General features: G+C 30.7%; 1 protein-coding gene across 4 annotated transcripts in view; it reads left to right on the forward strand.

Annotated features, from left to right (window-relative positions):
• pod1 (coronin) overlaps positions 1 to 12,782 on the forward strand; it is a 155,444-nt gene that overhangs the window by 60,658 nt on the left and 82,004 nt on the right. For all 4 annotated transcript variants that reach the window (XM_085810696.1, XM_085810693.1, XM_085810694.1 and 1 more), the window contains exons 9-12: positions 201 to 283; positions 6,530 to 6,584; positions 6,731 to 6,788; positions 8,338 to 8,483. In XM_085810696.1, coding sequence (XP_085666822.1) covers positions 201 to 283; positions 6,530 to 6,584; positions 6,731 to 6,788; positions 8,338 to 8,483 — 342 coding nt within the window. The remainder of the gene's footprint in view (positions 1 to 200; positions 284 to 6,529; positions 6,585 to 6,730; positions 6,789 to 8,337; positions 8,484 to 12,782) is intronic.

Raw genomic sequence — 12,782 nt, forward strand, 5'->3', positions numbered from 1 at the left:
TTACTACTCTATAGAGATCATCATACATGAATGCCATAGCAATTAAGATTATAAAAGTTTTACATTTGAATTTTTGATTAAATTCTTAATTAAAGGAAAAATTATTTTGCAAAATATTATTCTGTTTTCATTTCTCTTATTTTTTTTATTTATTTAGCTAAAATACTCTAAATCTTTTTTTTTTTACTAATATATCTTAGGGAAGAGAAAGAGAAGTGCTTCTTAGAGATATCCGTAAGCTGGAGGATCCTGTAGCTTCCTATTCAGGAGATTCGAGTCTTGGGTATTTTTAATTTTTGTTCTGTTTGGCTTAGATTAATATTAAAAGCGAAATACTCGTGTAGATATTTATTGTCTTCTCTGTGTGTAATATTCAAATATGTGTATTAAAATCTGTACGTGTTATTTTACTATGTATTTATTTTTATATATGTAAATCTATATTAATATATTGTGTTTTCAATTATTATAAAATTTATGTCTCTCTAAAATAGCATACAATCATTTAAATGCTGAGTAATATGGTAATTATTTTAATAATTGAATGTTTGTTATATCTGACATTTTACTTTCTACTTTATTTGGTCAAATGCATATGTAAAGTGAAGTTATAAGCTTCAAAATACATGGCTGTATTATAGAAAAATAGCATTAATTTTTAATAGCAATATATCATTATATGTAACTTTAAATTCACTTAAATTTTCCTTACATTTGAAAGTGGCAGGTGTTTAATGTTTGCATTTAATGTTGAGTATCACAAAGTTCATAGCATTCTCTCTGATGGGGAATTGATGTTTAAATGATTAAATGTAAATTCTTTTAATAATGCTAATGTAATATTTTTGCCAATATTCGCATGGATGTCTTTATCATGAATAGATTTGTGATCACAGTATGTTTAGGTACTGGAATGGCTAGAGATTTGATCCTTAATGAAAAGGTGCTGTGTTTGATTTATTGTATTATTTCAGAAAAATTCTCATAACAAAATAAATGTATGGATATATGTGATCAAGAAAGTTTGTTTTGTGATAAAAAATATCTGTTTAAGAGAACTTATTAAGGACGGATTTTTATGGTGCTTTCAACATATAACATTTTTACATAATGTGTTCATCTTTCTATTAACTGTTTCATAATGGAAGGTGCTGAGACACCTATACAAGCGACAAATGTTGGGAAGATGCTTGTGAGATGAGTGCCTAACTAGATTTCATACTTGGGGGCTATTTTCACCATGTTAATGCATTGTGTATTGTTTTGAGGAGCTGCCAAATGAGTTGTCAGTCATTGTATTATAGTTGTTTGAGCAGCAGTCCACTGCCCTTTCCTTACATGGTCCTTTCCCCAACTTTTATGCTGTATAAATTTTAATTGGCTGGCTTATTTACCCCTTGCATAGTAATACAAGTTGTGTTATTATTCTGCTACATAGTTGTAAAATGTTTAGACGACAAAAGTTTTGATCCAAGCAAAAATAAATCCTGTATTACTTGAGAAGGCATTTTTGGCCTAACAAGCATTCCTAATACATCTGTGTTGCAGCTTCCTATAGCAGATGCATGTCTACCTTCTCATCATTTAAAAAGTCTCTCATTCCATATGACAACACAAATGCAAATAGTTTGTTTCCCCAATTACATGAAGTTTATGGGTAGCAAGTTGTGTACTACTCTTTATTGATAACAGTACAAGCCAGCAATTTCGAGAAGTTATTGCAAACATTGCTGTAAAAAATTCCTTGTCAGTGATGCTGTATGTAAACAATTTAAGCTTTCTTTCATGTCTTAGTTCTTGAATTTGTGCCTCAATACATCACTTGCACACATACTTTCCTACACAGAGATTGTTTATTGTAGTGTGTGCATACAAGTGTTCAGTATATGAGATGTTGTTCAGAAGGAAACCAAACTTTTGCTATAGCACCTTTATTGCTTTTTGTACAACATTTTAAGCACTGTCCGCCTCAAAGTTGTCCCCTCTACTGGCAGCACGCCGTTCCCATTGTTTCCTTCAGTTTTGAGAACTTTTTCAATTTTCTCTTGGAATGCACTTTTTTAGATAGCATGCAAATCTTTTGTCGCTATGTTCTGAATCTCCTCTATGGTTTGGAAATGGCGTCCTTTCATTGTGGTTTCCAGCTTGGGAGAAAAGATTTTGTTGAGGATAGGTCTGGAGAATAGGGTGGATGGGGCACAACTGGAGTGTAATGTTTTGCTAAGTATCTTTGGACAAAAAGCGATGCATGAGCTGGCACATTATCATGATGCAACAACCAAGTCTGTTTTTTTTTTTCATTATTGTGGCATCCTGTGCACAGCATCTCTCAAGTGTGCTAGAATTCATGGTAACTTCCTTGTTTAACATCTGACCACATGGTACAAATTTGTGATGGACAATGCCTTGCAGTCAAAAAACACAACCAACTTCACCTTGATCTTTGACTGATGATGATGACCTAGCACTGCATGTGACTCATACATGTGACCCATATGCTTGGCTAAGCAATTGAATGTCTCTGAGAAAGTTTTGCCAAGTTTGTAGCAAAATTTTATGCACATACATTGTTATTCAAGCTCTTTCATTGCCACTTTGGCACTAATCTGACAAATGGCTTGCACATTTGCTGACTTCAGTGGTTGTAGCTAGCCAATGGTCAGAGTGAAATGCTACAAATGGCAGTTTGTTATTCAAACCTGCTGCTACATATGTAGGCTGTTTTTTAAGTAATGTCCATTAAAAAAAATAACAATAATATTTTGTTTAAAAAAACCTTTATTTTAGGATTGTACATACTTTTGCCTATTTTTCTATATATTTGCCTAGTTTATTAATGCACTTGTCATACCTTAAAACTAAGGCTGTATGGTGCATGGTTCAAAACTTTCCATCCAAAAGATTCAATTAAGTCTGGAGTTGTTCGAGAAGTGTAAGGCCTTGCGTCGTCGTGGACGAGCAAAATTCCTTTTGACAGCAGGCCCACCAGCGGCTGAGCGGTAAAGTCGCTGGACACTGGTAGTTCGGTCCGAGGTTCGAATCCTGCGAACGGGCTGGCTGCATGGGTGTTTTCATGGTTTTCCCCATGTTTAACATGTATACAAGCCAGTTTCCCTTAGAAAGTCCTCCACAAAGGCATCCCTCTCCTTAGGCAGATAGCCTTTGAGGTTTTGCCCTAATTAAATAACCTAATCTAACCTAAACTTTTGATAGCATGCATAAAATATTCTTATGCCTACTTCTCAAAAGGACTTACAACAGGTAAAGGATTTAAGACACAATAACACGCCGAATAAATACTAATTCAGAAGTCAAACAACAAAAATCAGCATTATAATGCTGATTTTTGTTGTTTGACTTCTGAATTAGGTAAAGGATTTGTTATGTATTAATCGTTTTATTTTTTTTTTTTTAAGCTTAAGTTGTTTTGCTTATTTCAGTTTTGATTTGTATTGAAAGTTCTATTTTTTTTTTTTTTTTTTTTTTTTTTTCCTGTTTAAAGTTGGTTGTAAGTTTAAATTGTAACTTTTGTAAACTTTAATTTTTGGTTAGGTTGCTTTAAAAGTTCTGAGTTGAAGTTGTTTAATTTTTATTTGAGTTTAGGGACCTAAGATTTTTGGTTTTTGTATCTAGTTGTTTTGAGCCTTAAGGTTGTTTAACTTTTAACTTTAATTTTATTTTAAAGCCTTGCTGTTGCACTTTTGGTGTGTTAATTTTTTTTTCTTAACCTTGAGTAATTTAATTTGTATCCCTCTTTCTTTTAACATTAAACAAATACATAATTTCTGACTGGCGGGGAAAAAAAAATTAACACACCAAAAGTGCAACAGCAAGGCTTTAAAATAAAATTAAAGTTAAAAGTTAAACAACCTTAAGGGTCAAAACAACTAGATACAAAAACAAAAATCTTAGGTCCCTAAACTCAAATAAAAATTAAACAACTTCAACTCAGAACTTTTAAAGCAACCTAACCAAAAATTAAAGTTTACAAAAGTTACAATTTAAACTTACAACCAACTTTAAACACAAAAAAAAAAATAGAACTTTCAATACAAATCAAAACTGAAATAAGCAAAACAACTTAAGCTTAAAAAAAAATAAAACGATTAATACATAACACTCAAAAGGACTTACGACAGGTAAAGGAGCAGGCAGGGAAGGCGGTTGGTTTATGTTTTTATGTTTATTAATCGGTTATCTTATTATTTTGCCTTTATTTTCATTTCTACTTTTGCTGACTTCCAATGGTTTCCACATAGTTCACGTATTAAGCACAGAGTTCATAAGAGAGATCTTTTGGCAGCTATAGCTGATGTCTTGCTGAAGTTTGCTAGTTTAGGCCTGAAGCCAAGCTTCTAGGCTCACTTTGTCGTGTAATATAACATTTCAATTGGGCTTTTTTCTGATGTTTCCTTAAAGCTGAGTAGATTTACTTTTTATACATAGACTATGTAACCTTTAGTTAGGCAATTAAAAAAGATTTATTTTAAAATACTGAATCGCAGTTATTTTACTTAGAACTTTAGGCGAGACGACAGGTCATCTGTCTTTGCAGATATAGTAGTTAACAGTCAGATTAGACATTATTTTCTGGCTAGAACTTGGGGACTAAATGATCTGACATTATTCTCTGGCTAGAACTCGATAATTAAAAGATCATGTAGTCGTCTGCCAAGTTACAAAGGACTTTCACAGTCAGTATTTGTGCATGTCCGTAGAAATTTGGAGAGCTAAACTTTCATTTTACATCTGTATTTATGAAATAAATTTATTACAGTAGTTACAAGTACCTTTTCTGTGTCATTAATTTTTATTTGGCTGTGTTTGAAAACCAACTCAAGATTCAACAGCAGTTCCTGAAGAGTTCAACTGCTATACAGATGGAATATGCGTCCTAAGCAACATATATGTCATAACATGAGTTGCTAGATTTACTAGTAGTGGGTTATCCATGTGTGAAACATCGACACAATTCAAAAGATGGTTTAAAAAATTTTCAATGATGCACAGAGTTCTGAGTACACAAACATTTTGGCAAATTTCCCTAGAAATTATGCTGAAACAGTGCAGCATTCAGTGCTGATAAATGATGATTCCAATGTCACTAAAATTGCAAATTTTTTTATTTTTATAGCGAATTTACCGAGCATCAATACAAGTCATGCCAAAGTTCTGATTCCAAACGTTTAATGATTTCTTAGGAAAGGGTTGAAAAGATGTGAATGATGAAAATAGTTCAAAGATTTGGGATTTAGAATTTAAATCTTTCTGAAGATTCGAGAGATATGAAGTTTTGAAAGTATTAATCTAATAAAAATGTAATTTATAATCCAGTTTGCATCTAATGAATTAATTATTTAAAGTCAGATTTTGCATCAGTATGTTGGCCATCATGTTAATCGTGTGGGAAAGTAAAGTTATTAATTTTCATGTTAAAGCCTATTTTCTCCCTCTTTCCAGCATGCTTTCGTGGTGTAATGGTTAGCGCACTGGGCACATATTCGAGGGGTCCAGGTTCGAGTCCCAGCGAGGGCATTGCTCATTTTTCATGTCTCCTGCTTCAAAAATCCTAATGTCTACAGGCTGAAAAAGTTAAAAGCTGCTTGTAATATAATTTTTATTTTTCAGATAACAGTTTCTCTGTGTATGCCGTCCTGCATAACTTATTTTACTTTTTCTAAAACATTATGCAGAACTCCAAATTTGAGAAAAACATTCAGTTTGTTTTTTAAAAATGAGTCAGTTATTCTTCACTCAAATGAAAAGAACTTTTACAATATGCATTTCTAAAGACCAATGCATATTCTTTCCACTTGAGTTTACTTCTAATGAAACTAAACAACAGTCATGAACGAAGAGGAATAAAGGAAACCAAAAGAAAATGCTTGTTTTTTACCTGAAAGGATAATGTATAGTAAGCAAATTCATGGTATAGTAAGCAGTTTCAAATTTATAATTTATAATTTGTAAGAACATAACATTTCTGAATGCAAAGCAGGAGAAATAAAGTTTCACATTTTTATGAAACCGTGTTAATTAAATAAAAAATATCTTTAATTTAATCCAAATATTTCATTACTCTTTAAACGATAAAAATGTGGATTTGCGATTCTTGGAAATCCAGTTGAGGCTATCGAGCTTTCACGAAATGTACCATGTGGCTCCTATAATAGGGAAGTTTGGCCACCCCTGCTATATAGTGAGAGTGTCGGGAATATTTTTTCTAAAATATGGATCTTGTTTATTTCATTTCTTAATGAGTACCCTAAATTAAGAAGAATATCATTTTTATGTTAGATTTTGTTTATGTCAAAAATTTTTGGCTTAAGTAGACTAATATCTTTTTAATAATTAGTATTGTTCATAGTTTACGATTCCTAGTTTTACATATATATATATATATATATATATATGTATGTTCGTAGTTTTGCATATATATGTATAATTATTTATCATAAAGATAACCTATTTTAATGCACCCAAAATATGTTTTGACATGTTTTTTATTTAATAACAATTTAATTTTCAGAGTTTATATTCCTTTGTTTGATCCTGATACGAATATGCTGTTCCTAGTTGCGAAGGTGAGAAAATTATTAATATATTTTAATTGGATTTACTGAGATTCACATTTCAAAAATTATTTTGTAGGATTACTAGAAGTTATTACTAGAAGAATTACTAGAAGGAAAAATTATTTTGTATTTTAAAAGTATGTTTTATTTTAAAGGCTGATACAGCTATTTCATTTTGGGAGGTTCTAGATCGTGCTCCTTTTTTGCAAGAAGGTAAGAAATTTAATTTTAGTAAATTGCAGTTTGTATTTAAATTCAATCAAATCTTCAGGTAGTTTTAAATTTTATCTGCCCCTCAAAAAAAATTTCAATTGTAAGAGGATAGTTGACACAAATTATTGACAGTGATAACAGTTACTACATAATGAAATACTTAGACAAGTTTCTGAAAGAGTTTCAATTTGTAAGAGAAAAACTTAATACAGTCAAAAGTCGTTAATTCGGACACCCATAATCCGGACCTCAAAGCAACAAACTTTCTGCGCATGCTTCGCATTTACGCATGCGCATAGGCGTTTACGCATGCGCGTAGACCTTTACTGCTGCGAATATGCGTGTGCGCATGTGCATAATACGTTTACGCATGCGCGTTTAATGTATAACGGACAGTATAAGCTAAGCTAAAATTATCTAATTCAGTTAATGTTGCAGATTGCGTTGTTCCTTAATCTTCGAATTGGATCTGGCTTATTATTTTTTTGCAGCTTATTAGAGCAATTTTATAAAAGTAAGCTTGAACTTTCGATTATCTCAAATAGAATTTCCGATATATATTTACTAATATGTAAAGGATCTACAAAGCGAATTGTTTATCAGTTTCACGCTGCTCTCTTTCGATTATGTCAAATAGAAATTCCGATATATATTTACTAATATGTAAAGGATCTACAAAGCAAAAGTATGTTTCAAAATCCGAAATTTGTTTATCAATTTCACTCTGCTTTCCGGCCGGGGGGAGGGGGGAAGCCGCGGCGCACAATGAATTGGAAGTTGATCTGTCAGCACTATCCTTATCTTCGGGGCAGATGTTTTTATTTTATTTGGCTTATAATTCCTTACTAAATGTAGTATTTCATCTCGATGTGCTCCTTTGATATGATTTAAATCAAGCTCCTCGTCATTATAATTCGCTTCCGATAGTGAAGAAAGTGACACAGAGGTTATTGAAAACGAAAAAATTTTGATTGACAAATTAGTCGGTATTCTCGACACAGCAATTATAGGACTTGAACAGCGGAACTTTGTAACTAAACAAGAAATTATGTCTGTTTAATAGAATTAAAAGGAAAGTATTATCACATGAAACGAAGCAACTTAAACAACTTACATTGAAAGAAAGTTTTAATACAGTAAACAAATACTAAATGTTAAGCTTTTTCTTTTTGTAAATTTTGATACCCTTTAGATCATAATTGTTCTTTATTTCATAAATTACTGTTTCATATTTTTAATTTTGTAATTTCTGCATGCCATCTTACCAGATTTAAACTGATGATCTATAATCTGGAAAAATCGATAATCCGGAATCGCCAAAATCCCGACGAGTCCGGATTAACGACTTTTGACTGTATATATTGAAATTGTTTAGTTACTTTGATATTTGCTAGATGTAAAAATATTAATATTTAATAATGACTTTATGAAAACTCTTTTTAATCCAAATATGTAAACCATACATTCTTGTGTAGAAAGTAATATAGTTTTTATAGTGTGCCTTTATGTATTAACGTAATTTTTACATGACTGATTTTATCAACTTTAGCTACAAAATACCTTGGTGAAGTGCAGGCTAAAGGAGCTGCATTAGTACCAAAACGAACTTTGGAAGTTATGGATGGAGAAGTTAACCGATTATTGCTTTTGGGACAAGATTGCATAGTTCCCATTTCTTTTCAAGTACCTCGAAAAGTTAGTTGTAATATTATATTTTTATTCCTCCCAAACAATTAAATTACTGAAAAGAAAGTATTTTTCACTGAAAGATGAAGTATAAATTTAATGAAAGTATTCCAGACAATGACACTTAATGTGGTCTAATGAGATACATTTCGGTGACGTTGGAGGTCATGTGATGTAAGAGCTGCTAATGTAAACAAACAAGCTTGTGCTGTGGTAGATGTGGTGAAGTTTCAGAAACTTTGTTTATTTTTAATTAGTTATGAAATTTTCATTTCATCTTTATTTATTATTTCATCCATTAATTAACTGTTCATTCATTTGGGTAGTATAATTTTGTTAACTCTTATATGTTATTGTTATCCTCATGATACTCTTTTGTTCGCTGCTTTACCATGTTTTGATTGTTAATATTTATTTATGAAGTCTTTCCTTGATCTGAAATTCCTTGATCTGAAATTAATTCATTTATAAAAAATGTAAAAATGAATACATAAAATCATGTTCACATAGATTGCTCTTCTACACTGAAAAGAAAGTTACTATAAATATTTTCAAGTCGTAATTTTATCAGCTTAACAAGCAGAACAGAAAATATAAATAGTTGGTTTCTGAAAATCGTAATAGTCAAATTTCCGGAGCGTTGTAAATGCAGTTGGCCCTTAAATCATGTAAGAAAAATGATGCCAATGTTCTACGCAGTTCAAAATTAAATTATAATTTTATACAACTTAAAAAATTAATTTTTAGCAACTGACTATTATCTTATTGATAGTATATACTACAAATTAATACTTTTTGTAAACTATAATATAAATTTCAAAAAGAAAACTATAGAGATTTGTGCAGCTGTGTTCACTGCAGTACTAGCTGTGAAACTAATAATTTTTCATATTTTTTTTTCATTTTATAATAATAAAAAAGTACTATCTGTATTCATTTAAAATATTCAAAAAAAAAAATTGAAGTTATTTTTAATCTTGTAAGTTACATAATTTATGTGCAGAATTTTTTATTTTAAAATCGTGCAGATCAAAAAGATTTTCCAGTGTATTTATTGAAAAGATCTGCCATAAGAAATAGACTTGTGTAATTCTAATATACCTAAGGCACATGTTATCTCAAACTATGGACTGACACGACCACTGGTTTTCAAGGACTAAATATACATGCCAGGGTTGCCATGCTACCTGGAAAACCGGAAAAAGTCAGAGAATTCGGAAATTGACCAAAAAATTCAGGGAAAAGTCAGGGAATTTAAGTGTTTTAGTCAAAATCTGGAAAAGTCAGGGAATTTCATACAATGATTCCGCCAAAAAAGGTGAGTTTTGCGCCAACGTCAGAGGAGATCACTTTTTTGGCGAATTGTGTATCACGTGAGTGTCATTCGGGCAGCTGGCATGAGCCAATTTTCGTAGCTCCAATTTGATTGTCTTTTTAGAAAGGCAAAGCAAGTTTCCCACCACTTTTGATTTCCAGTAACCTCGAGAATAGCATGTGCAGTGCATGAACTAAAGAAAGTACCTGTTCTCGTATAAAACAAAATGGGTTTAATCCTAGTATATGGTACCATGAAGGTTAGAATTAAAAAAATATGTATTGTAAAGAAGGAAAACCTCTCTGCAACAGACGTGGCTCAGTTCCATCATAGCGAGGAAACAGCTGTGCATGTGCGATATATCTCGAAAGCTCGAAACCGGTGTCGAAGTTCGAAGGTCACATTATCAAGAATTCATAAAATGAATATCGTTTAAAATTTCTTTAAACTCTAAAGGAAAAGAAAATATTTTTTGGCGCAAATAAATTAATTCATGGATTAGTTATTTTGAGAGGGGGGAAAATCTACGAAAATCCGTTTTAAAAATTATTGCCAAAAATCCAAGAAAGAGCGTTCTTTGATAAAACGTTTCTTGGATTTTTCGCAATAATTTAAAAACGAATTTTCGTAGTTTTCTTTTTTGTCAAAGAACGTTTCTTCTTAACATGTGTTTCTCAATTTCCTGTACACATCGCGGAGAGGGAAATTCTGGCCGTTCCGTCGTCAAATCCCTTGGCAAATTTTCCCTCTGCTTTTTACATAGACGTTCTTTGGTCAGAATAATCTCATGTATGGTACAGCGGGATTTGGCGACATGATGATGAGCAGTAAATGGGTCATTTTGCTCTTCGCAACAATTTTCAAAATCATGCGAAGGCCGTATCATATACTAGGATTTTACCGCAAAATATTTTTTTTTTCTTTTCTTTTCTTTTTAATAAATACCTTGTCATTTCGCAGTAAAATGAAAAAATAGTAATCAATCATCTAGGATAACCATGTAATATAACTATATTCGCTAAAATATTGTTGATTATTCTAATTAAATTTTTAAGTAATTATCTTTATTTTTATTTTATTCATATCATTTAATGTTGTTTCTTCCCTCTAAATTTATTTATCATTAGTAAATAATATTTCCAAATTTCAGAAAATTTTCTCTGGCATAATCCTGAAATTAATTCTAGCAGTATGATGACATCACGAAATTTAATGCACATATTTTTTCTTTATGTATGCTGCGAAATAAATATAAAATACCTCAATTTAGTAAAACAATATCATTAAATAGATTTCTTTCTTTCATTTAGCTGCAGAATGTCTGCAAAAAAAGCCTTATTTTATTCCAGATTGGGGAGATTCTAATCTCAATCTTCAGTGGAGAAAACAACTCCTATTATAATTATATTTGTGTTTTCAAGTGTTAAGGTGCCTTTTAAGAAGACACCTCACACAAATTAAATTTACCTAAAATCTAACCTAACTTTTAGCATTGTGTTGTGATTTATATAAGAACCGGATTAGCCTCATGTTGAACTGGTGATGAACATGAGTAATAATTAAATAAAACGTACAGTTGTTATCCAATGTATATATCTTAAATTTTATTAAGTTTTTTAAGCGGAAAAGTAAACAAAATTATCAAAGTGTACCAAGAATAATTAAGAATAAATGTCCTCTGGGATTTATTGAATTATTAAGTGAATTTGCTACACAGTACAAGGAATACCATAATTAATTTACCTCTTAGCACAGCCAACGTACATTACACGGATAGACTGGAATTTTCTTGAAACATACCTGGAAAACCTGAAAAAGTCAGGGAATTTCATTCTCCTGTTTGAGTGGCAACCCTGACATGCTAATTTAATATTTAAACTAAAAAACTCAGAAATCTCCCATAAAAATTTAGAATTAATTATAAATGCTTATAAAAGCATCCTTTTATATTAAAATGTTTCAGTATTACTGATGCTTCTAATATTACAGCTTTGGTATCCTTAATATCTAAAATAGAAGGTGTTAAAAATTAACATTCTGATATTTATGTGTAATCATTAAAAGTTGATTACTACATTTAAAATATTAAAACATAATCTGATGAAATTAATAAAATTTTAGCTGCATAAAATATTCTATGACACTAATTAATATTAATAAGAGAAAATTGGCTTTCTATTTATGTTCTTGCAGATAAACAGATCTTTCACAAATTTGGCTATTTCAGTAATTTAGAATAACTATTTATGAACTATGAATGTACTGTTATGACACTTACATTTAAAAGTTTGGAAATAAGTTATTCAAGGTCTCAAGAATAGTTTTCAATTAACTGATATACACTTAATTTTCTTAATAAAAAACATTATTAATACTGGTAAGCATCAATTATAAATCTTACCTCGTTTTCTGCAGAAATTTGCACAGATGTTTCATAATTAATTGATTTCTTCATTTCAGCCTTAACACAGCTTGTTATAAGTACCGTGATATCTGGCATTACTTTGAAACAAATATTGTTCACATGTTTTTCCTTGAATAACAAAAGACCCTTCTTCTTGACATCAAGGAAGGAGAAATCATTTCCAAATGTATTTTTTTAATTTTTCACAATAGCCATAAATTTCTAAATTCGAAAAATCAATTAATTTTAGCGGAATATCTGCTATCGACTCCATTGTAAACATAGCACATGCAGATGTTGTTATTATTAAAGCACGTGAAGACATTTTTCCTCTTCTTCTCTTGCGAAATGTATCTCATTATATTTTGATTGCAACATATTTGAAAAATGTGTATTTTACTTTTCTAAATCATTGAATTTTCTTTCACAAAATGTATAGATTTTGAGAATTTGGAATATCCATGCAAGGGTTGTTTGTTGGATCAAAATGCAATTTACTGTTGTGTGAAATATGTTTCATGTAAATTTATACATGTGTATATATGAATATTTATTGATTAAAAAATTAGCTTTGTGGAAAATTTATCTT

The sequence above is a fragment of the Stegodyphus dumicola genome, chromosome 2, assembly GCF_044657685.1.
Source record: "Stegodyphus dumicola isolate Sdum_Otavi_A_Nest chromosome 2, ASM4465768v1".
Lineage (NCBI taxonomy): Eukaryota > Metazoa > Arthropoda > Arachnida > Araneae > Eresidae > Stegodyphus > Stegodyphus dumicola.